General features: G+C 41.5%; 1 protein-coding gene across 1 annotated transcript; it reads left to right on the top strand.

Moving 5' to 3' along the window:
* The first annotated feature begins 13,058 nt into the window (after positions 1–13,058).
* barhl2 (BarH-like homeobox 2) lies at positions 13,059–16,592 on the top strand. Its single transcript, XM_069149970.1, has 3 exons — positions 13,059–13,950; positions 14,635–14,860; positions 15,934–16,592. Exons 1-3 carry the CDS (start codon positions 13,395–13,397, stop codon positions 16,244–16,246), a joined length of 1,095 nt encoding a protein of 364 aa, XP_069006071.1. The 5' UTR covers positions 13,059–13,394; the 3' UTR covers positions 16,247–16,592.
* Positions 16,593–16,961: the final 369 nt, after the last annotated feature.

Here is a 16,961-nt window from a genome sequence, read left to right as displayed (position 1 = left end):
TGATGTGCAGATATGAACAGTGATTTAAGTGACAGGACGTTTGAGCTGTCATGCCAGCTTTGAGCACTTTCTGCCCCCTACACCCCAACCCCCACCACACACACACTTTGCCCCCCCCACCCCCCTCATTTTTTTTTTTGTTCCCCTTTTAGACAGCGTCACGCCTACATTTGTCTGAACACATATTGCTCAGTTTAACTGCTACTTTTTTGTCTTACAAGTGCGCGCGCGTGCGCGCGTGTGTGTGTGTGTGTGTGTGTATGTGTGTGTGTGCGCGTGTCCGTGTGTGTGTGTGCGATACGGGGGAAGAGCAGTGAATGATCAGCAACCTTGAAGTCTTGTTTATGTGTTCAACTGATACAGGGCGTCACTGGAAATTCTAATGAAGAAATGCTGTTATGTACATTTATTCTGTGCATACATGGCAAATTAGCAAAATAGTACAAGTTTGCATATGTGTGTGTGTGTGTGTGTGTGTGTGTGTGTGTGTGTGTGTGTGTGTGTGTGTGTGTGTGTGTGGCTGCAGGATAAAATAAGCAACAAGCATTTTGGACTTGTAAACACAAGCATAGAGGAGCGTCTGTTGGTTTCTGTCATTATTTTTGGCAGGGTTGCATATGTTCCCCGTGCAGAGCCGAGCTTGATTATCATTCCAATCAGCAGAGGTGCAGAGAGTCACGTTAATTTGTAGTAATTAATAGCACTGCTGGATCTGACAGCACATGCTAACGAGACCCTTTGATTGTTTGGATCTCTAAGTGTGCCTCTCCTTGTTTGCATCACCTCGGAGGAATTCGTGATATCAAAGCTTAGCGCTATCTGATACTTGTCAGAATGCAATTCATAAAAGTTTAATTCTTTTATTGATTTAGTTTAGGTTTGATGCCTGCAGTGTCAGCTCCCTTGGTAGAACTTAGTGGATTCAAATGCTTGTCACCAGCTCGGCCTCCTTTTTACTGAGAACAATTGCCATAGGCCAGCCCAACAGGCATGGTTTAATTGCTATTAATTAAAAGCATAAATCTTTTTCTTCAGTTGCTCTGCTCTTAAACAGGGCTTTGCGTATCTGCTTTTTTCCTGTGCTTGTCAGAATCCCTCCTGGCAAGTAAGGGTTTCAACCCCCTCCACACACACACACACACACACACACACACACACACACACACACACACACACACACACACACACACACACACGCTACCACCACTATCCCCCACCCCCCTTTCCCCTCCCCTCCCCTCCCCTTCTCTCTTTGCTACCAGACGTTTCTGGAATCATCTTTTTAGCACACTCCTGCATGATCTGACATGAAGTGCGGGCAGCATGGTGATATTTAGTAAACCGGCTTCCTTCTTTATTGATGTATAATGAGGTCAAATGAATCCTCTCCTACGCATGCTTAGATGGCTCCTCGCCTCAAATCCTTTCTGACAGCGAGTAAAACAGCCGGCAAACACAACGCCGGCTCCCAGAGACACGGTTGTGAAAAAGCAGGAGAGAGGGGGGAAAAAAAAGCTCTTTTATACCTTTGCAATTTCCCTCCTGTCTAGTCCTTAATTAGACACTTATTACCCTCTGAACAGTATTGCTCTTTGCTCTAAGCCTCTAATACTGCAAATACTGGATGAGAGAATTAACATTAATGCCAGGTTTATTATCAAATGACAGCTCTATTTACTTAAAAAAAAAAAACATGGTTTGCTATTTTTTTTTTCTTTTTGGTCAAACATTACACACTTTCATGAAGCTTCTGTCTGAACCTTACTACATTTTGCAGTTTTCCTGCAGGATGAGGTGATATTTTGGCTTCACTCAAACAGTCACCATGATTTAATAAGAGATCACGGGCATCTTGAATTATCAGTGATGTCAAAATAATTCACTTCCTGTTCATTGCCAGGCCTCGCCCCCTCACCCTCAGCCCTGCGCCCTCTGCTCCTGGGTGGCCGTGTCACCATGAGTGGCTCATGCAAGCACTGCACCCCATTTACGCATATTAGCTTTTTTTGCCGCATCTGCCAGCATTCGCAGCCATTCCCCCTGTGCAGCTGTATATCTAGTCAGGGCCGAGCCTTCCCAGGCCTTATTAAAGCCAAGAGAGTGTTTGAATTCAGGGTCACTGATAGAGTGCAGCACATAAATATGTTAGGGCAGCACTATCAGCCGGTCAGTTTACTCGGGGTGATCGATGATGGCACACTCGCCAACAAACATCTTAAGCGGATGCGGTTTTTGCTTAATTGGGAGCTTTGCAGCTCAGATTCTGCCTTATTTGATGTTGATGATGAAGTCCCAGGAAAGCTGTGAGATTCTTGTAAACCAAATCTGCATGCATACTGTCTTCATTCGTACTCTGGTCAGAGCTGTTACCTGTCAATTTAACCTGCATAGTTTCCCTCTTCTTCGAGGGGAGTATGAACACACACACACACACACACACACACACACACACACACACACACACACATACATATATATATACACACATGCCCTGAGCTCATTTTTAATCCTCACAGCTCACTGTGAAGGCAGGAGGAAGTTCCAATTAAAATTAAAATAAGCTCTTTTAACGGTCTCTTAAATTGACAACTGAACAATGATTTTCGAATTGGTATCTGTCAAAGGTCTCGGAAAATCCTCAGTTGATGAGGCCCAACGCATCCAATTAGTAGCAGAGTCGGGCCTCAGCCAGTAATGATTTCCAGGTCCCTTAAGATGTGGCGCGGACACTTATTGCAAATTACTGACAAAGAGCCCTGCTGTATTGATGAGAGGGAGAACAGCCAAGTCTCCATGTTCCCATCAGGTGGACGAGCACCAAGAGGGGCCTGAAGGGGAGCCCGGGTGTCTCTCTCTCTCTCCCTCTCTCTTCCTCTCTGCAGCCATAATGTGGCCTCGCTGTGCAGCTCATATATAGCCCTCCTGCTGACATGGACTCTGAGAGACCAGCCTCTCTTGACATGAGCCCCAGCTCAGGGAAAATGCTAATGCTAACATGAGGGAGGTGTCAGGAGCGGATCATCAATAATGTCTGCAAGTTTACTGCCCTCTTCTAATTATAGCTCCTATCTCTCAGGGCCGCGGGAGGCTGCAGGGCAGCTCCTTAATTGAGCTGAGGCAGATTTACTTCTCTATCATATTCGTGGCCCCATTGTTTACAGTCCTTGAAACTGATTGAAAGGAATCAAAAGATTCATGGAGACGTGATTCAGTGCAGAACATGTTTGGTATGCAGGAGGGATGAATAAAGGAGGATGATTCTTGCTGGTCAGGTAGGGATTTAGATTTGAAGGCCATTCTATAGCCAGAGGTCATATCATTTATTCTCAGCATTGATGCCTCTGGAATGCTCTATGTGATATTATTATTTTTTATTTTTTGGCCTCTTGGAGTTACATCGCAGGCAGGTACCAGAGTGGGGCAAATATGAGCCGCCGACATGACAGTCTAGTAACTAGCACTGTTCACCTCAATTATGGGAGTTAATGAATAGATAATCACATCTTGCATTTAGATTTGCTGCTTGTGTAGCATAGTTATAGCGCACATTCCCTCCGCGGTCTCCGGGGAGCGTTGCTGCCGGTCCACAAAGTTCTCAGGCCATGCTAAGTCCCCAGATGTTTCCACGAGTCGGAGGCTTCCATCCTGCTGTAGGCTCAGTAAAGAAGGTGTTGACCCTGGTGACCTCAGCAAGCTTCCATTGGGTGAGACAGGACTGTTCCATACTCTGTGCTTCAGGGTCAAATGGTTTTATAGTTTGTAGTTTCCTCTAGTTAGATGTTTGTTGCTAATGACTGTTGAGAACGGTGAGGATTTGGGCTGATAGGTATCTCTGGCAGGAAGCGGTTTGGGATGTTGCTGACATTTTGCTCAAGGAGATGATTGTACTTTTAGTTGGTGCCGCTCATGAATACACTATGAGCTGGATGTTGATTGGTGATTAGCATTATGTCACTGTTTATCTTCATTTATAATACATGCTTAAAATTCAATTTCTGGCACCTGATCTGCATCTGTTCCTCGTCTGCGTGCTGGTGTAATCCCCACTAAACTTGTAGCGCTCTGCACGTCTGTGTTCCTTTAAGATGAGAGAGGCTTTGATTCCCCCCATCTTTGTGTCACACTGACTGGCATACTGTTTGACAGGTGGAGTTAAAATAGAGAAAATTGTGGATGAAAATTCGTCAGTCTCAATCTCTTGCCCTGGGCTGTAGGCAGCAGAGACAGAAGCCCACTGCTTTGTGTCAAATGTTTATCAAAGGGCCTGATTAAATTGCTGTGTTCGGGGTAATAGCCTAATACAAAAAAAAGTGAAATCCCTATACCTCGGCAAACCGTCCTTGTATGATTGTGAATAGAATAAAGCAGGCGATGCTGAGGTGCCAGAAGAAACCTCTGACCAGCCAGCTGTAAAGGAGGCTGGAATATCATATGCCCTTTGTTGTCGCACAAAAAGAGACGCAGGCTCTGAGATCTGTTGTTGTTCTCACTTTCCTCTGTCTTCTCAATCATTCTTTTTTCTCTTTATTGCTGGAGGAAATAAACCTGGCCCCTTTTGCTGAGGCCGGCTAGCTTCCCCTGGCCATTCCTCTCTGTTTTGTTTCAAAAGGGCAAGGCTCTCCAGCCTGAGCAGTTTGCCCTGCAGTCCCACGCCAGGGGCGATGCTTGCCTCAGCTGCTTCATCACCGGGGGACCGGGCTAACATCTCCTGACTGAACTTAGCTGTGTTTCTCTGATACGGTCATATCACATCAGCCTGGGCACATGTGACACTGCATCTCCCCTCTAACTTTAAGCAGTTTGTTGCCATCCATGTTCTTCCTGCTTTTATCTTCCCCTGTTCTGAGTGATGTTATGATTTGCTGCCATATTTTCTGGCAGTGCTGCTGCCACACGTTTGTGTCGGATAACAGGGCCTATTACAAGATCTCTCGATCTGGCCAGTTTTCGCCTACAGGAGACAGAGAGAGCAATGCCTCCCCCTCCCAGTTTTTTTTTTTGCCCATCCTTACCCCCGCATTTGAATTTCTAGATAATAGGCTTTGACTTCTGGCTGCACGTTTATGGGTCTTTTCATGTTATCAGCTTAGCTCATAGCGTGGAGCTGAAGAACACAGACTCCTAGTGACAGGCCAGCCAGTCAGCAAGGCGAGCCTGTCAGGATCTCTCATACACTAATGATTTCCCTTTAGTCTATTTTCTGTCTCATTGGCCGTTTCCTTCAAAAACAAAATTGCTCATTTAAATTCTCATGCCTGGGGCATTTTGGTCTTCAAATATTGTTGGAAAGTGAAAGGATTAGGCAAAATATGCTTTTTTAAAATGTTAATATATTTTCTGGTTCACTTTCTCCTCTGAGGCCAATTAGAGAATTTCTGCTGGCTGCATTAATGTCAAACTGACATCCCCAGCTATAATTACACTGTGCTTGAAACCTAACTTTCACTTGTGGGTAGATGAGTGTGCCTTGCAGTGACACAGAGACTCACTCTGCCAGCTTTTGATCATTTAATCATTGCTTGCTTTCTTTCACTCTTTCCTCCCTTGCTTGCTGATGATCTCACCTTTTATTCTTTCTGTTGCAAAATGCAGTGTTGTGTTTCATTATTCACCGCCGTATTTTGCAGGGTTCATTAGTGACATCATCCCTCCACTTTGCCTGCTCACGGCAACACAAGTAGAACGGGATGGTCCCTTCAGGTTCAGATACCATATGTACAGTGTTTACTCTCATTTTTCCAGATTTACATTGTGTTGTTTGTGTTCTCTGCATGTTTTCTTGTTTTGTTTTGTTTACGGTGCAGGGAAAGAGTGCTGTCAGGAATTGAAGGATGGGTAAATGTCTTTGCCAGTCTTCCTCATGCTGCACCTCTGTGTCAGGAACAGGGAGACAGTTAATGATGGTTAATGCTTTCACCATGAATATGAATGCATGCACAAAGTGCTTCTGAAACCGTATGGCAGCTTCCACTTGTGAATTTGGGCTCCTTCGGTTGCCATGGAACCACTGATACTTCATTCTAAATATCTGCAAGGGAAATGGTGGATGGAAATATTGGCAAAGGATTATCTGGAATGATTAACAAAATTAGAATGAACAAGTTGTGTTTGTGCAGATTCAAAGTGATTTGTGTACTAATGAGCAGTCAATTCCATATTTATACACAATGAGAGCTTGTGTGTGTGTGTGTGTGTGTGTGTGTGTGTGTGTGTGTGTGTGTGTGTGTGTGTGTGTGTGTGTGTGTGTGTGTGAGACGCCATGTGTTTTTTTAATCTGATAAATTTTCCAGGTGAAATGGACTAAAATCTGTGCTGGGATTGTGATGATGGGATTGTTTTTAAGACATCAGTCTTTCTTCCCAGGGCGTACCGTAGGAAGGAAAAGCCTGTAAGACAATTCAAACCAAACTCCACCACTGTTTTCGACGTGACTTCAGTCCCAAATGATGAAAGCAGACACTTGTGAATGAGCTGCATCCCCCCCTTCCCCATTTAGCCTCCAACAGCTTGACAATTGTGATGCCAATCAACTTAATGACCCAGTGATTGTTTTGAATTGCCATTACCCCACGTTGGACACCATCAATCTGTTACAGTATGTGTTGTTTCTGGCTCTGGGGAGGAGGGAGAAAAAAAAAAAAAAATCACACAATACAGATTGACAAAGTGCACACAAGCTTTCTCGGCTATTCGTAACGTCAACGTCAATCGGCCATGCCACCCCCCCCACCACCACCACCACACACACACACACACACACACACACACACACACACACAACCCCCAAGGATCGTCTTTTCTCCCAGCCTCACTCTGTTTGCATTGTTTTACCCCTTTGCTTGGACTTCAGGTAATAGGAAATGGCACTGACCCCTCCTGATCCCCCCGATTACCTTCGTGAAGCATGAATGTGGTATGGAATCACACATCAGGAGACGAGTTGTAATTATTTTTGCGATGCCATCAGCATGGATCAATCACTCAGAGAGGCTGCTAGTGGAACGCCGCTCGCAGCCATGGATGGAGCCAGCAGCGACCCTCTTTGACTGACAGCTTTGGTAATTAAGTGATTGTACAGACTCCTCCGACTGTTATAACAACCTTGTCAGGGCCAGTCTGCATTTGGAACACACTCAAATCAATGTGTTATCCACTCCCTGAGCATTTCTGATCATGTACCTCAGACAGACAGAAGGAACAAACACAACACTTTGCAGTGACATTGCTTTCCCTGAATAGTTGTCGTGGCAGCAAATGGCTTTAAAAATACGCTTTGACTTACAATTATAATTTTGAGCACATTTTATTCTCATAGCAGGCCGGAAATGTTAATGCCCAGTGTGCTAACCTTTGAGGATTAAAAGTAGATTTTACTCTCCCTCCTGTTGTTTAATATTTTGAATTGCATTGCACAGAATAATACGAACCTTTACTTCAGATTTGAACTTGAATGTGACATGTTTCATTACTGCATGATTCGTAGAGGCTGGAATAATATACAGTATGTCCATCTTAAATGTCAGACCACTCTCACGCCTCAACCTTTAATTCCAGAGCTCCTGGGATGTAATTTTGCGTTGGAATTTGATTCTTATTATTGCATCATCTTATTTGACCCTTTTTCCATCACATTGAAATGAAAAATGATGTCTGTTTGCCAGAGGGGAAGCCTGTTGTCCTGCATGTGTAATGTGATCACTGATTAAACAGCGTAATTGGTTAGAATGTCCTCACAACTGTCTCATCACCACAACATACTGATCTGTTATTAATAACTCATCTTTTTATTATAGCAACCAATCATGTGTGATCTGTCTGTCAATTAGTCTGAACTTCTAAACTGGCAACTACAGTATTCAGGTCCAGAAACAAATGAAAACATCGCTCCAGCTTCCATTTAGCATTCATAAGTAGTATATAGTTAATAAAAGGTTAATAACACATTGTAGTTGTAAGCATGTTGTTAAGGGTTTATTAATGTATTTGTTAAAAGTTATCACTTCAATAAAACACAACCTGCCATCTAATAAATTAACAAAACATAGAAGGAGTCTTTATACTAAATCTTAATTCAGGGATATTTACTTGTTGTATTTATTTATACTATATCTATTTATATAAATAAACCCCATCTGATGACGTCATTAGCTGTGGCTGAAAGCACCCGAAAAAAATCTACTCAGTGGATGTTTTTTATGATACTGACTGAATGATTTGTGCCTGGATTAATATTTTTGGTTTATAACATATGATATGCAGTATATGTATAATCATTAAAAATGACAACATCTTACTAAGTGTTAGAGATGTAGAGACCAGAAATGGTCACACACACAAAGTTATAGTCTTAGTCAAAGTTATAAATATATTACTAAACTAAAACTAAACTAAATTACTGTGTTATAAAGTATCTGTTAAAAGGGTTTTTGCTGGTTATTTATTCTAAATGAGATGTTAAATTGTTACCAAAATGTAATGGATTATAATTAATAGTGGATTAAATAATAGCTGAACTTCTGAAAGGGATCACTGTGATCTGAGTGCATAACTTTATGTTCGCAAAAATAAACTGCGACTAATGTGTCCTGAGGCGTCTAAACAACAGGAGTCAGAAGGTGTGCTTCCTGCCGGCTGATGTAAAGTTTTGTCATGTTGACAGCGTCAGTCAGGTGGATCTGAGGTCAGAGTTCAGCAAACTGTTGCTGCAGTTGCGCCAACGTCACTCACAATGGGTCAACTTGAGTCAAATTCAAGTCTATCAGTCAACTCCAAACCATGCTGGCAAAACTGAATGAAAAGAGCATTTCATGTTTGTATTCTCTGTCATTGCAAGTATATTTCAATCATTTTTAATTTTGGATGAAAGATTTGGGAGCTGTTGGGGAAATAACACAAAGTGCAAACAACAGCTGAACTGGTTGACTGGGTTGTCTTCGTGTAAGAAAACTTAACTCAAACTCTCTAAAGGGTGCAAAACACTATTTTTCCAAGTGTTGTCGCAAATCAAAAAGGACACGTTCAAGTAGTGCTCCACAACATCAACAAGGATTCTCTGTGACTCTTGTGATTCACTGGTAACAACAAAGTCATCTCAGTGAACTCTGAACTTCTGTGTCAGTTACACCCAGTTTATTCTCCAAACCACACACATCTCTCTTAGACTACCCTGACCTCTCTTTCTCTCTCTCTCTCTCTCTCTCTCTCACTCACACACACACACACACACACACACACACACACACACACACACACACACACACACACACACACACACACACACAAGATTAAGTGTGTGATATTTGCTGCAGTCAGATACTTCAAAACACATAAGACCTCCTCCGCGTGCCCAGGTGTTATATTGAACTTGAAGTCTGAAGTGAAGATCATTTCACAAGAGCTTCATTTGAACTTTTTGTAATTTCTTTAATTTTTCTTCACGAGAAGTAAGTCACCATTGCAATGGGCTGATATGCACCAATGTGGTTTAAAGAGGATTACATTTTTTAGGACTGTGAACAATCCTAATCCAGTAACACTGGCAAATACAAATAAATATCTAATTATATATTTTTAATAAAAATCATTTCTCCTCCCTAAAAATGTTGACCAGCAAACAAGTTGTCGTCTGGAGTGACACAGGTTTCATTAGTCACTGTAATCTTCTGACTTCATACATACCGTGAGACAGCTTGTCCTTTTTGTAGCTTTTAATCAATAGAAACCACCACGACCATCTGTCAAGGATAACTTTGATGGGACAGTCAGTTGCAGCTTTACATGCTGAAACTGACACTTCAGCTGTTTTTGTGCCATGTGAGTACATGAGTGCAGCATTTTAGCTCTGATGTTTCTGATTTCAAATATTTAACTGTGATTTTCCAAATGATAAGGATTCTCCAAAGTAATGTTAAAAAGTGATTATTCATGAATACATAGGTTTGGTCATAGCCTAAATCTATATGCGCAATTTCACAGCATGCAGTTTCAAATTAATGAAATTACTAAAAACTAGATGTGGCTGGAATTCCTTTCTTTATGTAATGGATTATAACTCAGTCCTATTTGTTTTAAATGTAAAACTAGGTTTCTAAAGCAGGAAATATTAAGATTGACTTTCTTAGTGACATTTTTCAGCCATTGTTTGACCTTTTTATTGGCACCTGAAATTTCCATTACAAAATCATTCAAATGTTTTATCATTTTTAGAGAAAATATGACATTTTTATTTTATTTAAAACTGGGGCTGTTAAGATTAAAAAAAAAAAAAAAAAAAAAAAAAGGTCAGATGTTTCCACATGCATAATTTCAAAACCCCCAAATAGACTATTCTTTATGGTGATTGGATCCTGCTTTTCATCACGTTGCTCGTGAAAATGTTAAAAATATGAATAAATAAATGAGACCTCAAGTGTGTGATTACCACAAAGCAGCAAGCCATGATTTGAATATCTTTTATATATATATAAAAAAAATAAAAAAAAAATAGCTTTGAACTTGACAAAAAAAAAAAAAAAAAAAAGTTGTTTGTTTAAAACTCGTGTGTCTCTCTGTGCACGTCCGGCTGGTCTAGCGCCCTCCCCTCCACCACCTCTCCTCCCAGCCTGCAGTGACTGACAGTCTAAATGCGGGGGTGTCTCTGTGTAAACGCTGCAACTGTGCAACCTAAAGGTCGCCAGCGGTGAAGTGACAGCTTACACGCAAAGCCGCCAGAGAATCAATATGGTGCCAGCCACTGTTACACTGTCCCATCATCGACCATCAGCTGAGGCCAATAAGACGATAGCCTAACTGGTAACATTCAATTTGCTCCTGCAGCGCCTTAAACCTAATAAAGCGATTGATTGTTCCTGCTTGCAGTTGATGAGCAGCTCGTGCGCCTCTCCACACATTGACTGACGTGTTTAAGCATCGCTTTGATCTGATCTGAGCGATTTGTAGGGAATAAGGTTTAGAGAGGCCTGATTACAGGCTGCATGTGGACAGGATATTCTAATTGGCTGTCCGCTGGCTGGACACCGCATTTTAAGGCCGTGTGTGCCATGTGCTCTTAAAGTCTCCTTTCTCTGACTGTCGCGGGCTTGGTCGGTATCATTTTAAGTCAAGTTTTGTAAGTAAAATGTGAAGCAATTCGGCTCATTAAAGGGCAAGTGAGACCTCAGTTTGGTCGTGAACTTCACTCTGCAGACTCTGGCCTCGCTTTGTCGCCGCCTGGTGCTCAAAACTCTGCCTCCATCTCATGCGAGAGCAGAGACATCCACTGAAAGGATGTTTTGGAAATAAAACCTGCTTTTACTTTTCTGCCGGTCAGCTCACTGTGATATTTAGTTAGAAGAGATTTAACTGAAATTCAAAAGTTAAATTGTTTTCGTTTAAAGGCTGAAAGAAAATGAATTTTAAAATTGAAGGATCGAATTCAAATTAACACAATCGCTTATTGAATGGAAAGCATTAACATTTTAGTATATGTGAATAATAGAAAATGAAGACCGTTTGGTGTTAATAAAAAGGATTTGGATTATTAATAAAAGTAGAAAATTTGTATTGGTGCAGCTGTTTAAAAGAGTAAAATTCCACAACTGACAAAAGTTAAAAATATGCAGGGTTTTTTTTTATATAAATGAAAGTATACTTAATAAAAAAAAAATACAAAATATTCACAATGTTAAATACGAACACGGATTTAATAAACCTAAAATTACACATGAATAAAGTCATGGATAATTGCTTTTTCTTTTTTTAAATGAACAAATAAATCAACAAACCTAAAAAAAAAATCCGGATTTTTAGACAGCATACAATCTTCATCCGCCTTACATGAGAGATCATCATCATCACCATCACCATGTTCCCTGTTAACCTGCTGGAGATGAAGAACAAGTAAATAAAATAACAGGAAACCGTGCTCGATGATCCATCCAAATAACCGGGAAACGGCTGCCGTGGCTGTGGAGAAAGAAAGAAAAATCCATTTGAGAGAAATTAGGCTGCACACGTCCGCCAAAAAGAAAAGCAAAAAAGCGTGCAGCGACATTCGGCTTACCTTTGAGAAGTGGCATATCCCATCATCCGGAGAGTCTGCACCTCCACAAATGCAGCCTCCCTCTGCAGACACTTTGTCAGCTTCAGCCGCACATTTCCCCTCCACGTCCTTCAGATCCACGTCGGGAGGGAAAAAGTGCTGAATTTCTACTACCTTTGAACGCTCATTAGCACCTCATAATTACTTTACTAATTAGGGTGACATGGTTATTAACAAGATGCGCTGTCATGACAGTCACCACTGCTCCTCCCCGTCCCTAAATATGTCAACCTTGCGGCTCAGAATAAATCCAAGAGATCAGATGCTACCCGTGACACCGCAGCCGGTTAACAGGGCGTCATCGTGGCCTGATTTGTTTCATATTTGAACACTTTTTTTCCAAGTCAAAGGCAGGCCAGAAATTGGACAAAGTTAAAAGATGGCAACAGCTGTGACGTTTAAACTCTTACACACAACTTTAACAAGAAAAATAAAGATTCTAAAATAAAGTCTGACATCAGGAAATAAAGTACATCTTTCTCACTTATCCTGCCATGCTGCTGGAACTGCCACTGAGGAGTTTAAATTACACTTGATAAAAAAAAAATAAAAAATGTTTAGAGCTATGAATTTTATTTTATTATTATTTTTTTTTTTTTATAAAAATTCCCATTTCTGTTGCATTTCCTGTCAGCCAGGATTGCATATAAAAATGTTTCAGCATAGCCTTAAAGCACATGCATGTTGTTGTTTTTTTCCTCCCTTTTTTAAAGAGCTGTACTGCTCAATGCGATGGTTGGCTTGAACTGTCGAGATAAAGAAACAACTCCCTGATTGGTGAGGTGCCAGAGCCGGTCAGGATGTAAGCCAATGGCAGAGGAGGAAGGTGGGGAGGAGGGTGGGGAGGGGGGAGAGAGAAAAAGGCGTCGAGTGTTTATTATAAAGGAGAAAATATTAATTCCCCCTCGCCGTGGGCCGTGACGTCAGTATAGGAAGTCATTGTAGAGCAACACTGGAGCGATTAGCAGCAAAAAGGGGGAGCCTGATGTCGAGGAGTCAGCCCTATGTATATCTCTCTATACGCCTCAACTTTTAACACAAAGTTCAATATCCAAACACAAAAGGAACGTGGACTACGCAGACCCACACTTTGCTTTTCCTCATTTTCTCTGAATGTAACATCTTGGACATCTGAGCCGCTTGTAAACGTGGATTTTTTTTTTTTTTTTTCTGGGTTTATTTGTCAACAATTTATTTTTAATTTTTTTTTTTTTTTTTTCTAACTCCGACTAAATTTTTCTGACTTTGTTGTGATTTGCACCGGAGGAAAAGCATCTCGCTGTTGTTATGAAGGCTTCATCTGTCCTTTCTTAATATGGAAGGATCCAGCGGGTCGAGTTTTGGGATAGACACTATTTTATCCAGCGCTTCTAACTCTGGTAACCCCGTGCTAATGAACGGAGATTTTCGACTCGGTGACAGCAGGACAGCGGATTTCAGGAGCCAGGCAACCCCGTCGCCATGCTCGGAGATAGACACTGTGGGAACGGCCCCCTCTTCCCCCATCTCGGTCACCATGGAGCACGCCGCCGATCCGCATCTGGTCCAGGACAGCCTTCAGCATCACCACCATCACCACAACCAGCCGCAGAGTTTGCCGCTGTCGCCTCAGCAGCAGCAGCAGCCGCTGGCTGGGGCCGGCTGCGCACCGAGGACTGCCACCTCTTCGTTTTTAATCAAAGACATTTTAGGCGACAGTAAACCGCTGGCAGCCTGCGCACCTTACAGCACCAGTGTATCCTCACCCCATCACACGCCAAAACCAGAGAGTGCCACGGCTCCGGACGGCTTCAGGCCCAAGTTGGAACAAGACGAGAACAGAAGCAAGTTGGACATAAGAGATGACCTTCAAAGTGAAATGAAATGCAACGGTAAGAACATTTCAGGCGTTATTTATCTGAGACGCCGTTTAGTTTACTGAAAATGTCAAACCTTTTAAATGCAGTTTCATTTAATGATTATAGGCTACAAAAAGCCTAAATGTAGCAGACACTATAGGCAAAGCATTTTTTTTTTATTACTAGGATAATAATAATAATAATAATAATAATAATAATAATAATACTAATACTAATAATAATGATAATAATCTGCTTCTTTGTCTGACTTTCAGCCTGCTTTATTAGTCTAATAGATGTGAAAACAGATGTAAGCCTGGTGATTTTCCCCGCGCGCGGTGCCTCCCTAGTGGGTCAATTAGAGAGATTATTGTTCTTCCTAGAGGGGGGATCATGGCGCACTGAAACACAGCTACAAATAGAGATGGATTGATATATTGATTTCTCGTTTTCTGAAAGAGAAAAAAATAACTTCAGGTGACAAATACAAGTTTCTTTTCTTGTTCTTGCTCTGCCACACGTGGCAGAAAGAAGTGTTTGTAGGAGTTGGGGGAAGTTTGATTGGAGATTGAACATACACCACTCTATGCTTATTATTTGATTCTTAATATTGAAAGGAAGAAGAAATAAAAAAATAAATCTGGATGCCAGGTGAGGAAATTTCCTCGTAGGCCTTAATGGTTAACCGCATTTCCTCCGCCCTGCTCTGTTGTTTAGGGGCTAAAGAAGAAGGCGACCGGGAAATCTCCAGTAGCAGAGACAGTCCACCGGTGCGCTCGAAAAAACCTCGCAAAGCACGGACAGCCTTTACCGACCACCAGCTCAACCAGCTGGAGAGGAGCTTTGAGCGACAAAAATACCTCAGCGTGCAGGACCGCATGGACCTGGCCGCGGCACTCAACCTGACAGACACACAAGTGAAGACCTGGTACCAAAACAGAAGGTAGGCAACCATCACCATTCATATTATTAACTGCAGACACACAAACCAAAAGGAGTCCAACCGGCGCAACAAGACCATATTTTATGTACTGTAAAAAAAAAAAAAATCATTACACGGATTAACTGGAATGAGTGGATATTATGGATGAGAATGGATGAGATATATTTAAACATATTCAACATTATAAGAAATAAATGTGACGTTCTGGCACAGTCATCAAGAACGGGCCTATTTTTTTTTTTTCCATGAAGATGCTGAATTAGGTGTTTTTTTTCCAGCCACTTTAATTCACATTTATAGGCCTACGTTTTTATGTTGGCACCACGTTGTCTTTACCATTATTAATCCATGCACACCCAGTGGAAGAGGAAAGAAATAAAAGCATACAAAAGTTTTGTTTTCTTGTTGTTCTGGTTAATTCACAAATTTTATTTTTAATCATGGATCATTTTTAGTTTGAGAAAACAAAGAAAATAAATCTTCGTTTTATTTGCTGAATAAAGACAGAAGCACGTGTGAGACTGGCGTTGTGGCGCATGCACAATAAGATACTATCTCTCTGGCATGTCAAAATGTATTTTACAGGGAAAATTGACGTGATAGATTTTCTAAAAAAAAAAAATCGGATAGTTTTTCCTTGCTTTTTATTTACATCTTGGTTTAGCTTCAGGAACATACATCATATGTCAACGGTTAATGAATCTGTTTAATTATTATTATTTTTTTTTAATGAGACTCCAAATAGTTTTTTCTATATTTTACATGTTGCACGTGCTCATTAAATGTTCCTAATCTTTTAAAATAGTTTAGCTACATTTTACTCGCGACCCTTCAAAATAAAAGTTGACTTGCAGATTTGTTATATTTGCTTGCAGAGGAGTCGGAAAAGGAGGCTTGGATCATTTTGAACTAAAGCATATGTCTTTCCTCCTTTTTGCCTAATTGAACCTTAAGCATATATTCGTGCCTGTAATAATTAGGCCTCGCATACCAATTAAAGGGGCGTTTGGGGAATTAGCAGGAGAGCGAAGTGATTAAATAATTCATCTGTTGTATTTTGATCTGACTTCCAGGACGAAGTGGAAGAGGCAAACGGCGGTCGGATTAGAGCTCCTGGCTGAAGCAGGAAACTACTCGGCCTTACAGAGAATGTTCCCGTCGCCCTATTTCTACCACCCGAGCCTGCTGGGCACCGTGGACAGCACGACGGCAGCCGCGGCGGCCGCAGCCATGTACAGCAGTATGTACCGGACTCCTACCACGCCGCATCCCGGCCTCCAGAGACCTCTTGTCCCAAGGGTGCTCATTCATGGCCTTGGGCCGGGGGGGCAACCGGCACTGAACCCTCTGTCTAACCCCATGGCCGGCACACCGCATCCGCGATAAAACGCGAATTTAAGACGATGACCAGAAACCTGGTTGAACACGTGATGTGAGTAACTGCATCGGAACCACATTGCGGGACTTTTTCTCTCCCCCTCCCCCTCTCCCCCCCAACCCCCAAAAAAGACACATTTAAAGACATTTTACAGAAGCAAAGGAGGTATTTAATATAGGCCCAAATAGCCTAAGTCCAGTCCTAAAGACTTTGTGTCCGGGTCCAGACAGACCACAAGGACTGCTCATGTCTGATTGTTTGTTTGTTTGTCTTTTGTACAAATACACTTACATTAGCAAATAAACTTATAAAGTTTATTAGATGGAGAAGAACTGAATGAATAAAGAAGTAATGATACTAATTGAACTGTATAGACGTTTCTATTGAAACCTGAGTCCAAATTTCATTTTTTAAACGCAAACTTTCATACAAGATGAAAACCCCCAGAATGTTTTACCCAAGTAATTCAGATTAATTTATTATTTCTCTAAATACAAATTGCAAAATTACAAAGTAGTTTACAAATATTCTGTTGTCTTAATGTATTCCAATAATCGACTGCTCACCCACGTGATCTTCAATTTTTAAACTGACATACTTTTATGACATAAATGGATCTGGGTAAATAATTTGCTACAGCAGCAAATGGTCTTTAAATGGGACGACATATAACTAGTGATCACCGACTGGAGGTCAGTTTCCACGCTTTTATATTTATGTTTA

The sequence above is a fragment of the Embiotoca jacksoni genome, unplaced genomic scaffold (assembly GCF_022577435.1).
Source record: "Embiotoca jacksoni isolate LCO1_2020_lvr unplaced genomic scaffold, fEmbJac1.0.p SCAF_16, whole genome shotgun sequence".
In the NCBI taxonomy this organism is placed as follows: Eukaryota; Metazoa; Chordata; class Actinopteri; family Embiotocidae; genus Embiotoca; species Embiotoca jacksoni.
Note: the sequence above shows the minus strand (reverse complement) of the source record. Positions and strands in the feature narration are given on the sequence as shown.

Bases quoted from the DNA above. Each gene is read 5' to 3' on its own strand.
- barhl2 (XM_069149970.1), top strand. From the start codon at position 13,395: ATGGAAGGATCCAGCGGGTCGAGTTTTGGGATAGACACTATTTTATCC. The intron at 13,951-14,634 runs GTAAGAACATTT...TCTGTTGTTTAG, and splicing joins AAGTGAAATGAAATGCAACG to GGGCTAAAGAAGAAGGCGAC. The intron at 14,861-15,933 runs GTAGGCAACCAT...TCTGACTTCCAG, and splicing joins ACCTGGTACCAAAACAGAAG to GACGAAGTGGAAGAGGCAAA.